General features: G+C 47.5%; 1 protein-coding gene across 2 annotated transcripts in view; it reads right to left on the bottom strand.

Moving 5' to 3' along the window:
* The window catches only part of BLOC1S1 (biogenesis of lysosomal organelles complex 1 subunit 1), a 164,873-nt gene extending 155,412 nt beyond the window's left edge, over nt 1-9,461 (bottom strand). The window contains exon 1 of one of the 2 annotated variants that reach the window (XM_069653725.1): nt 9,222-9,461. In XM_069653725.1, coding sequence (XP_069509826.1) covers nt 9,222-9,282 — 61 coding nt within the window. In that variant the 5' untranslated portion in view covers nt 9,283-9,461. The remainder of the gene's footprint in view (nt 1-9,221) is intronic. The other variant, XM_069653724.1, reaches the window with a different exon arrangement.
* Between the last annotated feature and the right edge of the window lie 3,843 nt (nt 9,462-13,304).

The following is a 13,304-nucleotide window of genomic DNA, read 5'->3' as shown; positions in this document are numbered from 1 at the left end:
ATGATGGGGTTCTGTTGGAAGGCAGACTGCCTTTAGTAAGTAAAGTACCATGATAGGAACGAGTAGGAATATGAGTTACCGTTAAGTAATCAGCATTTACTCTAACGTGTGGTTTGCTAGATCATGCACTATAAAATAATAACACATTGTTGGATGGTTGAGGTGAGGCATTATATCATTCCATCCCCTGCAAATGGGCACTCCGTTCATAATATATGCACTTTATTAGGATATCTGAAAGTTTGCAAAGCTGACCAAAGGAACACCAGAAACCGATAATATTTTTTATGGGTTTTTTGTACTTGCACCTCATTGTGAAGTAGGTTACTCTGATAAACTATTTATGTTGCTTGAGACCGTTAGTGAGGGGAAACCCTGAAGTTGCCAAGCATGCACAGCTTGGGCATGGTCGGGTTAATCACCCACCCCCTCCACAAGTGCTATTGAAACAAGCAGTTTTAGTTTATTTAAGCATGGTAAAGGCATTTGCCAGGTACTGCCATAGTAGTATTAACTGGCAATCGATGGTAGCAGATATAAGATGGTGCAAGTCCCTGGGCATATTATAGCAGTGCATGGCAAATGCCTAATACTTAAACTCGATGTCAAAACTGTTGGCTTTGCCAATACTTCATTTTAATAGGACTTCAGTTAAGGACATGCATAGTGCTATGAGTCAGACCTGGTTAAGACATATTTATTACACCAGTAGCACGTTCACGGCTCTGATTAAGTCATTAAGGCTCATTAAGAGTGTGCCGGTCCGGTATCAATGTAGGTGATACCAGCTTTGTCATTTTTACTGGACAGGCACAAGTTTGCCGGTAAGGGCTCTAATCCACAGGCAGGCCTAACCTTCCGGTAGTTCAGGCCCCTACCAGCAAAAATTTGCTGCAATCACTGCACTAGGACTAACGGTGCCGGTCATTGCGGCAAACCCATTACATGGGGTCCTATGGGGCACCATGGAATGGGAACGTACCAACGTTGCCGGCACCCATAATATCCCAGTAATACCTGGATATCGGAAGCCGGTAATGGTAAATCAGGTTTGCCGGTTTATCACAGGAATTACCGGCGGGTTACCGGCAAACCTGTAATGAGCTCCTTAACTCTCAGAAGACTGCTTTTAAAAAACACAGGAAGGCACTTCAAGCACAAGGTTTGCTACTGTCAGTGATATTAGGAAAAGGATACAGCATGAAGTATTTAAAGAGGTGTTAGGTTGCATGAAAAATTATGTACACAAAATCAGGATGGCGGACCGCCAGACTACAAGTTTGCTGGTGGAGTAGCCTGGTTTATCTCGAGCCAAAAGCTGGAGGTAAATCAGGCCCCCTACAGGCAAAATAAAAAGATGGTACCGGCACCGGTAACACAGGCAATACCCCCATCGAGTCCTATGGGACTCCATGGAATGGGGATTTACCAGTATTCCCACCACCTTTAATAATATTCTGGTAATTCCAGCATATCAGGCGGGGGAATGGTAATACCGTTTGTCAGTATCCCGACGGAATTACCAGCGGGATACCAGCAAACCTATAATGAGGGCATATGTGATGATCTGATCCAGACAGACATCCCGTGCCAAACATCACTGGCTGAAGTGTTCTCCACTGTAGACTTGAAATCTGTGTATCACTAGATTAAGCTACACCCCTCCTTAAAGAATCTTACAGCGTCCATAACGCCGGAAGGATTGTTTCACTGTATTATGATCCAGTTTGGTTTAGTTTCTGCAGCTGCACTATATCAATGCATCAGTTGTCAGCTTTTCCACAATGAGATGGGCGCACTGTGTTTGTGCTTATATATGCAAAAGATGCGCAAGAATACAATAGGAGATTAGATAGGGTGTTGGACTTCCATGAAGTCTGCTCGGATGACTGTTAGTAAAGACAAATCCTTGTTTCACAAGGAGAGTATACAATACCTGGGGCATGAGATTTCAAAAGAGTTGGTGAACACTATTGTTAGCTTTCCCAGCGGAAGTAAAAAGTGTCTTCCTTTTTTGGAATGGCGGAGTATTACTCCAAGTTCGTTCCAGGCTTTGCCAGTAGGACATACAACTTGAGGACGTTGATTAGAAAGGGGGTGAACTTTCATTGGGACTCAGAATATGGAGCGGAATTCCAAATAGTAAAGTTGGCTTTGAGTAAGGCTTCTGCCTTAAATAGGGATGTATTGTCACAGGTTGATGAAGATGGAAAGGAGTGCACTATAGCATTTGCTTCCAGGGTGCTTAAAGAGGCAGAACATACCTTGTACACTATAGAGAAAGAGTTGTTAGCAGTAAAGTGGGGAATTGTCAAGTTCAGTCCGTTTGTTTGGGGGACTAGATTCATGATCCGCTCAGATCATAAACCACTTAAGGAAACACTGACAACAAAGGGATTGGACAAACTATCGTTCAGGATAAGGAAGTGGGTTACAGGACTGTAGAAGTATACGTGGGAGGTAGAATGTGTACCTGGTGTAAGGAATAAGGCCGCTGATTGCCTCTTGCGCATGCCTAATTTAGTTGAGGAGTGAAATGGGGATGATTGGGAGAAGGAACATGTGTTGAGTGTTAGTCAGGGTGTAGTATCCAAGGAGGAATGAAGTGCTGCCACAATAACACCATTTTAATGGGATTAAAGGACAGATTGAAGAGTGGAATTAAATGTGAGGAGCTTCGGAGAGAAAATATATGCAAAGCATTTAAGATGGATTGTGATGAGCTTTATGTAGATGGAGGATTGGTGTTGAGGAGATAAGAGTATTCCTCCTAACGGTGTGGGGGAACAGAATATTGAAGATGGCCCATGAAGGACATCAGGGCATGTCTACGGCTGAGCAATTAATCAGAGAAGACTATTGGTGGCCTGGGATGGATATACATGTAGAAAGGATGATTAGGGAGAGCAATGTGTGTGAGGGTTCAGGTAAGGGATGCGTCAGTAGGACTCGTCCCATGACTTTGATGACAATTGCCACTGTTCTGTGGGAATGTGTAGGATTAGATACCGTGGATCCAGTGAAGAGTCAAGGGACTTTGAAATATTGTATGGTGTTAGTGGATATGTTGTCTAGGTGGGTGATATGATAAGTCATTTATAACGTGCCTGTACACAAGTGTTTCTAGGCACGACAAGACAAGGAAGGGGAGGACAAAGAGAAACGAAACAAACAACCTTACTAGGCCTCGTGTCATTCAGATCATGCAAGGGAGAGGAGAAGTGCCAGGGGGAGGGAAGGGGATAGTGCAATAAGTAAAGTTCAAGTAAGTGCAGCCTGGGTGGCCGGCTACAAGTAAGTGCAAAGAGGCACAGGACTGTAGTGTTGCAGATACAGTCCCTAGTGAGTGGTAGGCCCAGAGGCAGTGCATTTGGATACTAATCGTGAAGGAGCCTGTGTCTCATAAGGTTCTGAGTTAAACACCAGCAGGGGAGAGAGAGAGAGAGAAAGCAGAAGCTAAAAGGAATGTCTATAGTTACTTCCAGAGAGTTGGTCCTGCTTAAGTTTGAGAGAGGCAGAGAGGCTGTTCCAGAGGGAGGCACGAGCCGAGGAGAGAGATCAGACGCCACTCTTTGCATGGAGAAGCATCTTACCCTCAGAGAGTTGGAGATGAATGAGCAGAGGGCTCGAGAAGGAAAGTGCTTAGGAAGACAGAGTTGGATGTAGTGTAGTCCCTGGGCTTGAGGCAGAGGCGTTGCTAGGGGGGGGGGGCTAAGGGGGCTATAGCCCCTGGTCTTTTGGTTGTAGCCCCGGATAGAATCTCAGGAGCTACAACCAAAAGGCTAGTTAGCCCCAAGTCCCAACAGTTCTGAGAACAGCATAGCCCCGGGTCTTTTCCAGACCTAGCAACACCCCTGGCTTGAGGCCAAGGACAAGTCTCGCAATCCTGTTCTGGATTAGTTGCAGAGGGTGAAGAGTAGAGGCTGCTGTAGTAGTGCAGCCTAGAGAGAGGCAGGGCTCTGGAAACAGTGAGCTTCTAGGGGAAAGTTAAAAAAGGAAGAATACCTCTGAGGAGGTGCCGCCGGTAGTGGGACTACTTATAGAGGTCCATGATGTGAGGAGAGGAGGCTTGAGTCGAAGATGAAACCAAGGTTTTTTGCCTCACAGGGAGGCGCAGGTCGAGGGCCCAAGGAGGGTGGCCAGAGTGAACGAGGGAAAGCGGGAGCAGGGGTCCCAATGAGAAGGATCTCAGTCTTACTGGCATTAAGGCAGAGATCTTTGGAGGCACACCATTCCTGAATCGCGGATAGACAGTCGGGAATGAGCGAGAGAGAAGAGGAGGCAGAGGGGAGCCTGAAGGAGAGCGGAGTGTCATCCGCATAACACTGAAAGTTAGGGGAGAATGTAGAGATGAGGTGGGCCAGAAGTGCCAAGTAAAGGTTGAAGAGCCAGGGTGAGACGTTAGAGCCCTGGGGAACATCACATGTGGAGAGAGTGGTGGTGGAGAGAAAGGACCCCAGTTGGGCCTGGGAGGGTCGATCGGAGAGAAGGAGGTCAACCAGGCTAGGGCCTGATATATGATGTCCAGCTTGTCACAGAGACCATAAGGATGGCATGGTTGAATGTGTCGAAAGAAGAGGCAAGGTCAAGGAGGAGGAGGACAGAAGGAAGGCTAGAGTTGAGATTAGAGAGCAGGTCTTCACAGGTGTTCAGGAGAGCAGTGTCCTTGATTCTGGCTGCTCTAAAGCCAGACTAATGGTCATGGAGACAACCAACAGATTCAATATGGAGGGTAAGCTGGGAGATGGCCAGCGTTTCCAGGAGTTTGCCCAGGAAAGGAGTGATAGAGATTGGGTGGTAGTTTGCTTGAGAGGAAGGATCGGCAGAAGGCTTCTTAAAGAGGGGGTGCATAAGGAAGTGCTTTAGGGCAGAGGGGAACGTTCCAGTGGCAAAAGAGTGATTGCAGAAATCGACCAAGGCTGGAGCAAGGGTGTTGATGTGGTCCTTGATGGTTCTGGGGGAGTAGGGGAGCACCTGCTTGGACAACACTTTCAGAATTATCTAGAAACATCGTCAAGAGTGAATGTTGGGAAAGGAGGAGGAGAGGGAGAGGCGGCCGGAGAGAGGTATAGGGGAGAGAGGACTGAATGTCCTGAGTTTTAGTGGTGAAGTGAGAAGCCACTGCTGTGCAAAGGGCATGGGAGGGAACAGGAGAGGTGGACACTGCAGCAGGATTAGCCAGCTCTTTGCAGATTTTGAAGAGTTCAGCCGTGTTATTAGAGGCTGAAGAGAGGCGTACTTGGATGTAGGCTCTCTTCTTGGACAGGACAGAAAGTCTGTGGAAACGTCTTAGGTTCAGAATATATTTACAAAAGACATTATTTGATTTTTAGAGGCTATTTTCAAGAGGGAATGGTATCCCTTTATGGCAGTGGTCTTCAAACATTTTTGACCTGGGCCCCCCTGAGAAGAATTTGGGCAGGCCAGGCCCCCCCCAAACTACCAAATGGACAGTATGTATAAACGGCTATGAACTATCATGCGCCGTCACCGCACCCTACTCCCAGTATAGTCCCTGGGCTCCCCCACCTGCTCCCATCACAGTCGCTGGGCTCCCTCATCCCACTCCTACCAATTCCCTAGGCTCTCCCCACCCCATCACAGACCGTGGGCTCTCCCCACCCTGCTCCCACCACTATCCAGTGCTCCCACCCATCCTGCTCCCATCACAGTCCCTGGGCTCCTGCCACCCCATTCCCAACACAGTCCGAGAGCCATTGGGAGCTGGTGAATTTTTTTAAGTAGAGGGGCATAAATATTTCCTATAAAAATGGCATAGCGACCGAGCGCAGCAAGGGAGCCCGAACCAATCAAGGGTTTTCGGGGGATTTCCCTGCGTGATTTTTTTTAAATAATGGGTTAAAATGTTTCATTTTAGAGCATACTTTAAAATAAATTGGTAAATAGCCAAACAATTTGCAATTGGCGCTGGGGGGGCAAGGAGGAAAGCATGGTATTTTTCACTGGACATCTATGATAGATATCCAGTAAAGAAATACCATGCCTGTCCCCTGGGCTCCACAGCGCCTCAGAAGGAGAGCTGATTTTGGCAGATGGGTAGGAGAATTGTGCAATAAAGGTATTTTTAAAATGCCTTTGTTGTCCAACCCTCCTTCCCTCCATACCCCCACTCGCCAAAATCAGCTCAACAGACCAAAACAAACACATTCACACAGCTATCATTCATACGAGCACCCATCACCATACACTCACTCATAACACAAGCATACACACACATATTTAAATAAAAAATAAATTAGCATAAATGTACCTTCTGCGGGGATCTGCGCGTGGGTGCTGAAATCCCCGCTCCAGGCTGCTCTGTCCATATGTGCGAGGAGGCGCAGAAGCTCCCCTTTGTACATACAGACATGCAGCGCCCCAGCCAGAATTTCCAATGAGCTATGCAAGGCTGGTCAAGCAAAACGCCCCCAGCGTTGCATGGCTCAGTGCGCATGTGCAGCTGGGAACTAAACTGTAAAAGAGAAACAGCGTATTCCTTTGACAGTTCAGCCAGCCCAGGAGCACTCCCACAGCTCGAAAAAGCAGCTGAGGGAGTGCTCAGTGTTTCACTGGGCTGGCTCCTCTGCTCCTCCATGATGTGTGAGGTGGTCACTGGGTGTACGCTTCCTCACCCATTATGGATGAGCCGCCAGCCTATAGGACAATAAGGCGATGCCCGTACCAAAGATGCAAAATTGTAGTGTAGGGCAGTCAAAATGGGCCACCTTTTGGCCAAGGTGGGCCCATTGGATGAGTTACTTCACTATGCAGCTAGTAGTTTTGACTAAATATTCTTTAAATATCACAATTCGCTTACATTTTAACAAAAAATACTCTCTTGGGTACTATTCAAACTGTCTGTGACTAAAGTAATGAACATCCATTTGCAAGTGTGGGCCATTTTTTCATTGGCGCCCGAGACAGTTTTATGGTCCAGTCCGCCCATGTGAGCCGCCCCTGCCCATTTCCTCCCATTAAAAAAATAAATAAATATTTTCCACCCCCCCAAACCCCGCTTCTGGGATCCCACTGTTTGAAGACCTCTGTTCTATGATAATAACTGATAATGGTGTATTATTGGTGTGTGAAGAGATGAAGGGTTTTCTGAAGGGGAACGATAGATAACATTGCATCAGTTCCATATACTATTCAGAAACAAAGAATAGTTTAATGGGTTCAATCAAGTCATCAAAGACAGTATACATGGAGCAATTTGGGAGAGAGGAGAGATTGAAAAAGGCTGTCGAGGACACTGTAGTTGCACATAGGTTTACGCCTCATTCCACCATGAGTGTTGCCCTTTGAGATGCTCATATGTCCACCTTGGTTTGGTAGGGCTAGTATGAGTGGAGAAGATATGGATGTGGTGCGTGAGAGAATAAAGCAGAGACGGGAGAGTAACAGAGTCAGGTTTGATTTGTGGAAGGCTACAAAAGAAAATTAAATTGAAGGAGAGTTGGTGGTAGTTAAGCTTTCATCAGGGAAAGGGGGAAGCAAGACGGATCTGGTCCAAACCTATCAGAGTAATTAAGAGTTTACATGGAGAAGTCAAAACGTCGGATGGGAGAGTATGGAATGTAAATAAGATGAGAAAAATGTCTGGCGTGGGAAGTGGATGTCAAGTGGTGGTGAGAGAGTTAGGGGTACACTCAGAAGAGAATGTTGCTAGCCACATTATCTGAGTAAATATGTGAGCTGAGCATTTTTTGTGATTCAATAGAAGCATGTTTATTGTACATAGTTTACTTGCAATTGGGTTCTAGATGCTATACATCTTCATCCGATTTTGGGTATTGGTCAACAGGCATCCAAAATTGTAATTTCTTATAAGTTTTCACCATAATGAAGGGAGGTGTGTAGCTTCCATGTTCTGTGTGCTAGTGAGAGGGTTCTAGAGTAAGAGAATTTGATTAACAGAAGGTCTGTGAGCCGGTGGGGCTTGAAGGATATACTATTAGCACCCTGGAGGGAGTTGGGGGTGCCAGCTAATCAGGGAGCACGGAACGTGGGCTGAATCCTTTGGTATGAGCCCGCATTCTGAGCTCCCCCATGGCTGTTGCGCCCCTCGCCCTGTGCCATCCATGCTCCTTCATGCCACCCCCTCACGCCTTTAGCACGTGCAAGCAACGTGGGTGTTAAAGGCGATGTTAACTTTTTTTTTAGAACACTGTTTCGGGACAGGAGTACATCTTCAGTGTTGATTGCTCCTGTTCCTGATGCGGCGGCGCAGGTGTTAACATCGCCTTTAGCACCTGGGTGTAGTTTACTCGCTGGTGCTAAAGGCGATATGCCCCTCAGCGGCAGGCCGACTCTCAGTAACGGCACTGCTGCCCAAATTAAGGGACCATTGCTTCGCTTGGTTCCTTAACTTGGACGGCAGATCATTACCGAGAGCGTCGGCCCGCCACCTCGGGCAAATCGCTGACATAAAGGAAGACATGTAACTCATGAGCGAACTATCTTCATTTCACAAAACCTATAACATAGCTCTCAACCATTTCTGTCGCAAAGGCGGGTGAAAACAGACAATTTTGTTTTTGGCGGGTGAGAGCCCATTGAAATGAATGGGCAAGCAGGAGGCTTGGCGGGTGAGGCAGCTCTTTACAAGGCGGGCGACACCCACCACAAGTGTGTGCGTTGAGTGCTATGCCTATAAGCTTTGTGTCCCCCCTCATTTCATTTCTCCCTAGCTGTACACTAATGCAATAGTTTTGGCTTATAGGTAGCACTAGCAGCCAAAACTATATAAAAAATAAAAGATGGTTAACATGGGGGTTGGAATAACCACAATTAAGAGTAAAAATGCAAGCTCCGAGGGAAAACCTCAGGTTTATAGAATAATTTCGTTGCTCCGAGTTTCGCTGAATTGGTCATCAGCACCTTCCTATTTAGCATTCTGGAGCGGGTAGTTAAGCTCATTCCTTCTCCGCAGAAAACGTACGTTGTACAGCATTTAAAACGGTGTACGCAGAAAGCACACAGCAGGCACCCAAGCCAAAACACAAACACATCCTGGCTGGGATTCCCACCCCGCTATTCTCCACGCACGTAGACAACTCCACGCACGTAGGTACCAAGGGCGTGCCGGAAACGCCCCCTTTAATAGAGCGAGGGTGGTGCGGAGCACGGCCGATGACAGTGCCGCCTGCTGCGGATACAGTGCTTACTCGAGGCCGGGGATGTTCGCGACATTCTAGGCCGCTTGGCCGACAACTTACCCTGTAGGTCCCGGCGCTCGCTCTGCTTGGTCTGATGCTCCTTGAGAAGCCGAGATAGCATGGCTGGAGGTGCAGAGGCCAACCGGCCCGTTTGGGGATGTAGTGCCCGTTGCTCTAGGCCTCTAGGGGCTTGGTCTACCGCTGGTGCTCTAGCAGACGGGAGGCGGAAGGAGGGCTGGACCGGCAGTGGAGGAGGGACCGGTGTCTCCGTAGCAGAAACGAGTATGCCAAACTCAAAATAAAATTTCAAATAAACCGTGTGTATGATTGGCAACTCACGGAAATAGAACATTTAACAGGAGGGAAAATGAAACGTGGGTGCGTGTTTTTAAGAGAATATGGAAAAACACGATACTAAAAATAATGGCATGTATTAGTGGAAAATAACATTCATATTTGAAACCGTAGAATGAACGAGACAGCTGTTTAACTGTACTAAAATGCAAAATAAAGAAAAGCATACAATACAAAATAAGTTGACATATTTTAAAAGTTAAATTAATTTAAAAGATTATATTACAAAACAAATAGAGTTGCAATACTAGAGAAGATTATGTGAAAATGTCAGGTTGTTAACCATTGCAAAGAAGGAAGCACGTATTAGTCCAAAATGTGTCCCAATGGGAGCTTCCTTCCAACCTAGGGGACTGTTGGGTGGCCCGGGGTGCCGGGCCGCCGTCATGAAGGGCTCTGCAGAGCAGGCCCTCTGCCTTAGGATGCAGCACTGGCGCGCGCTAAAATGAACCGCTGAAGTCAGGAGTCTGTTGGCATTGAAGGGCAAGCAGGAGCCTCTTTATTTCCTTTGTCACATGGTATGTGCCACGTGTACATAACGCGCACGAAAGCCAGGAGGGGTGTAGGTCACAAAATCCCATGCCAGGGCTATAAAGTAAAACAACAATTTCACAGTGACAATAACGGTAACTTGTGGCGTTGCACCATACACTTACAACACACATTGTCAGTTGATACACTTGGGGATACTGGGCCAACGCCATAGTGACACACATGTACAACTTTATTAGTTCATTGTCATTGGGGGGGTGAGGGGGGGAAATAATAGCTGCACCCGGGTATACCCGAGGCCACATCTTCTGCAGGGCATCCATTTGGAGCAACAGGACATACACATTTAAACCCTGTCAGTAGGACGCAGGCATTCCACACAAGTAACACACTTTATATACAAGAGAGGTGGTGCACCACAGATGTTCTCCTTTACTGAGCCCACATTAGGCTTGAAGGCAGTTCACAGGATCACAGCTTCAGACCAGTCCTTCATTGTGTCCACTTTTGAATGTGCCCCACGCAGGAACACAGCTTCTCAAGAAGTACATCATGGGGTGCTGAGCCGCATCACATACACCGTGTGGAGCTCTGGCGGCGAGCGTCCCTTGTCATCGGGCTGCCAGACGGAACAAGGGTGTTCTGATGCTTTTTCCAGCACTTATAAGCACCTTGCAGCACAAGCACTTTCCTCTGGGAAAGCCACAGCCAGGTGGGACCTTGCCTGGTAGGGGCTGAGATGTCTGGTGTCTGTGGTTGGGGCTGTTGGTACAGCTGCAGAGATTGCTCGCTCTCTCTCCTCCCCCCAGGCGGAAGTTGTACTTTAATCACTGCAGCAGGCTCCTACACCTCACCCTCCCTCAGGCGGGAAATTTGATTTTCAACAGAGGAGTTCTTATGGCCACGTGGTGCAGTGGCAGAGGCCGCACCGCGTCCTCCCCCCAGGCGGGAGATGAGTTCTTCATACGGCTGGTAGCCACTGCACCACCAGCTCACGCTCTCCCGGGCAGGAGGTCTAATCAGCGGCAGCGGTGTAGGCCATACAGCGTCTGTGGCGGTGACTGAGGGCTTGTAGGCAGCTTTAGGCGGGAGACTTGCGATTTTTCTTTAAAAAATATTGCAATTTTTTACATTCTCCTGCCTAAAATAATTCTATCCTCTATTCAACCCAATTGGAAAATGCAATCCTCCCGCTTTCTGAAAGAAAATCTCCCTACCAGGCGCTGCAAACTGTTGGCATGTATCTGTTTCTCTCACATACTTAAGGTGCTAGATTTGTAATTCGTTGATTGTTCTTGGTAAATTGCAGTACTTGGTCCATTGAAAGGAATGCCTTGCTAGTGCTAATTCATGGTAACATTCTGCACTATGCTGTCGAACATCAAATGAAAAATAAGGCAGTCCTAGTAGCGTGGTGTCAAACAAAAAGGGCCAAATCACTCAGATGGGGAAAGACCAGAGTCTCTTGAGTTAGCACCCACGAGGTGCCGGTTTGCCTCTGCAGCTGGTCTCCCCTTAACACTTTTACATTTCATTCACAGTTCCTTGAACTTGGTTCAAATTTGCCACTTTGCAATTCTCTCACTCAACACAGCCCGGTTCTTATTGATTCTCCCCTCGACTCACCAGCTGTGATGAACCGCTCTGCCTTTTGGTTTTTCTGGAGTCAAGAGCGGTACCATGGGTGCAGGGCCTTCCCTCGCTCCACCTTATCGGCATAGGCTTGCCCGTGTACCGTTGACATCTGCTGCAAGACATGTGTGCTATTGTTTGCAGTCTTATGCTTTCTTCCTCGAAGGTTCCATGGGTCTGGGATGAAAAGGGCAAGGTCACTTCTCTCCTCGCCACCCTCTTGATTCCTGCCGCCTTTCTTCTTCGCTTGAACTGCCATGTCATGTAAGCCATCTCGTCGTGCTGTCTGCCGTGCTCGCCTCACTCGTACTGTGCTCTTTTACTCCACCTGTTATCCCTGTGGGGAAAGGAAAGGGCCATCAGGTGTGTGTGGTTCCGGTCATTTGCCCGACTTTGCCTGACACTGGGTTTGGGACATGTCAAGTAAACAGTGTTATTACAAGTCCGTTCTCTGGTGTGTCGTGTGAAAGTGTTCATGTCGGGAAAGGGGGCGGGTGCAGTGGTTTTGAATGTCCTACGTGGTAGGATGGAGAAAAGGTTTAGAAGGAAGGGGGATACTGCATCTCACCCATCAGTGTTCCATCCCCGAATACCCCCATCCAGGTGATCCTCCCTCACTGGTCCACCCCCAGGAACTGGATCCAATAGCGATGGCCATATCCTGGCCACCCGGATGACAGATCCCCAGAGACTAGCTTTCGAGACACCTTCAGGTTTGTCACATGCCCTTCCCCTATGCAAGATAGATATGCCTTTTCTCTGGTCAGGTCTTTTGTGTTCATGACCGAGCAGAGGACAGGGATGAGGGATGATGCCCATGAACTCTCACATATTCCATTGATCGGTTTTAGGAGTTAGAGGTAGAGTAGTTTCATCGCTCTCTTTACAATAACCCATGAACTGGGTTTCCAGGGTTGTTTTGGTTCTGGGTTTTCCCAGTTCCATACGGGTGGGTTTTGGGAGTCGTATGTCTCTTGCCAGGATCTCTGGGGTAGAAAATCTCCAAAGGGAGTTGGAGACTCCTGTAAGAAATTAGAGAAGATGGGAAAGTCCCCTCTCCAGAATAACTTCTTCCGGGAGCCCTGGAATGATGGCTGATGGTACTTTACAAGATTCGCCACAGAATTGTTGGGTATATTTCATTGCCTCCATGTACACAAGTTACTTGGACCAGGGCTGCGTGTTTTACATCTTTTGTGGTAACTAATTCGGCCCATATAGCTTTTTGCTTACTACCCCAGTCGATTAGGGCCATTACCTGTTTCCCGTTTACCCAAGCCTGTTCATACCGTTAGCATCTGTTTATGTCAAACCCCTACCGAATTCATTAGGGGTTGGACATAAACAGCTGCTAACGGTTTCTAAGTCTTCTTTGGCTTCCTCCCACTCTTCACCCTTCATACAACCTGTTTCAATGAGTTCATCTTTTATGTTCTTTGGACAATGTCTAGCTAGATGACTGTTAGGAAAGTTTTCCATCTCATGTGTAATTTTCCCTCCAGTTGTGTACCCCCCAACTTTTTGCTTTGTTTAAACACCATAGTCTGACTTTACCAGAGGAGCACAGCCTTCTGCTGAACTCCCCATGGCTTTTTGCTCACTTCTTCTGGGGAAACTGACATGCCCTTAAAGACAGTCAGTAGTGGGAGACTTTGTTTCCCTTAG

Source organism: Ambystoma mexicanum, chromosome 3q (genome assembly GCF_040938575.1).
Source record: "Ambystoma mexicanum isolate Mex_15411 chromosome 3q, UKY_AmexF1_1, whole genome shotgun sequence".
NCBI lineage: Eukaryota > Metazoa > Chordata > Amphibia > Caudata > Ambystomatidae > Ambystoma > Ambystoma mexicanum.
The sequence above is the reverse complement of the archived record's forward strand: the minus strand, read 5'-3'. Positions and strand labels throughout refer to the sequence as shown.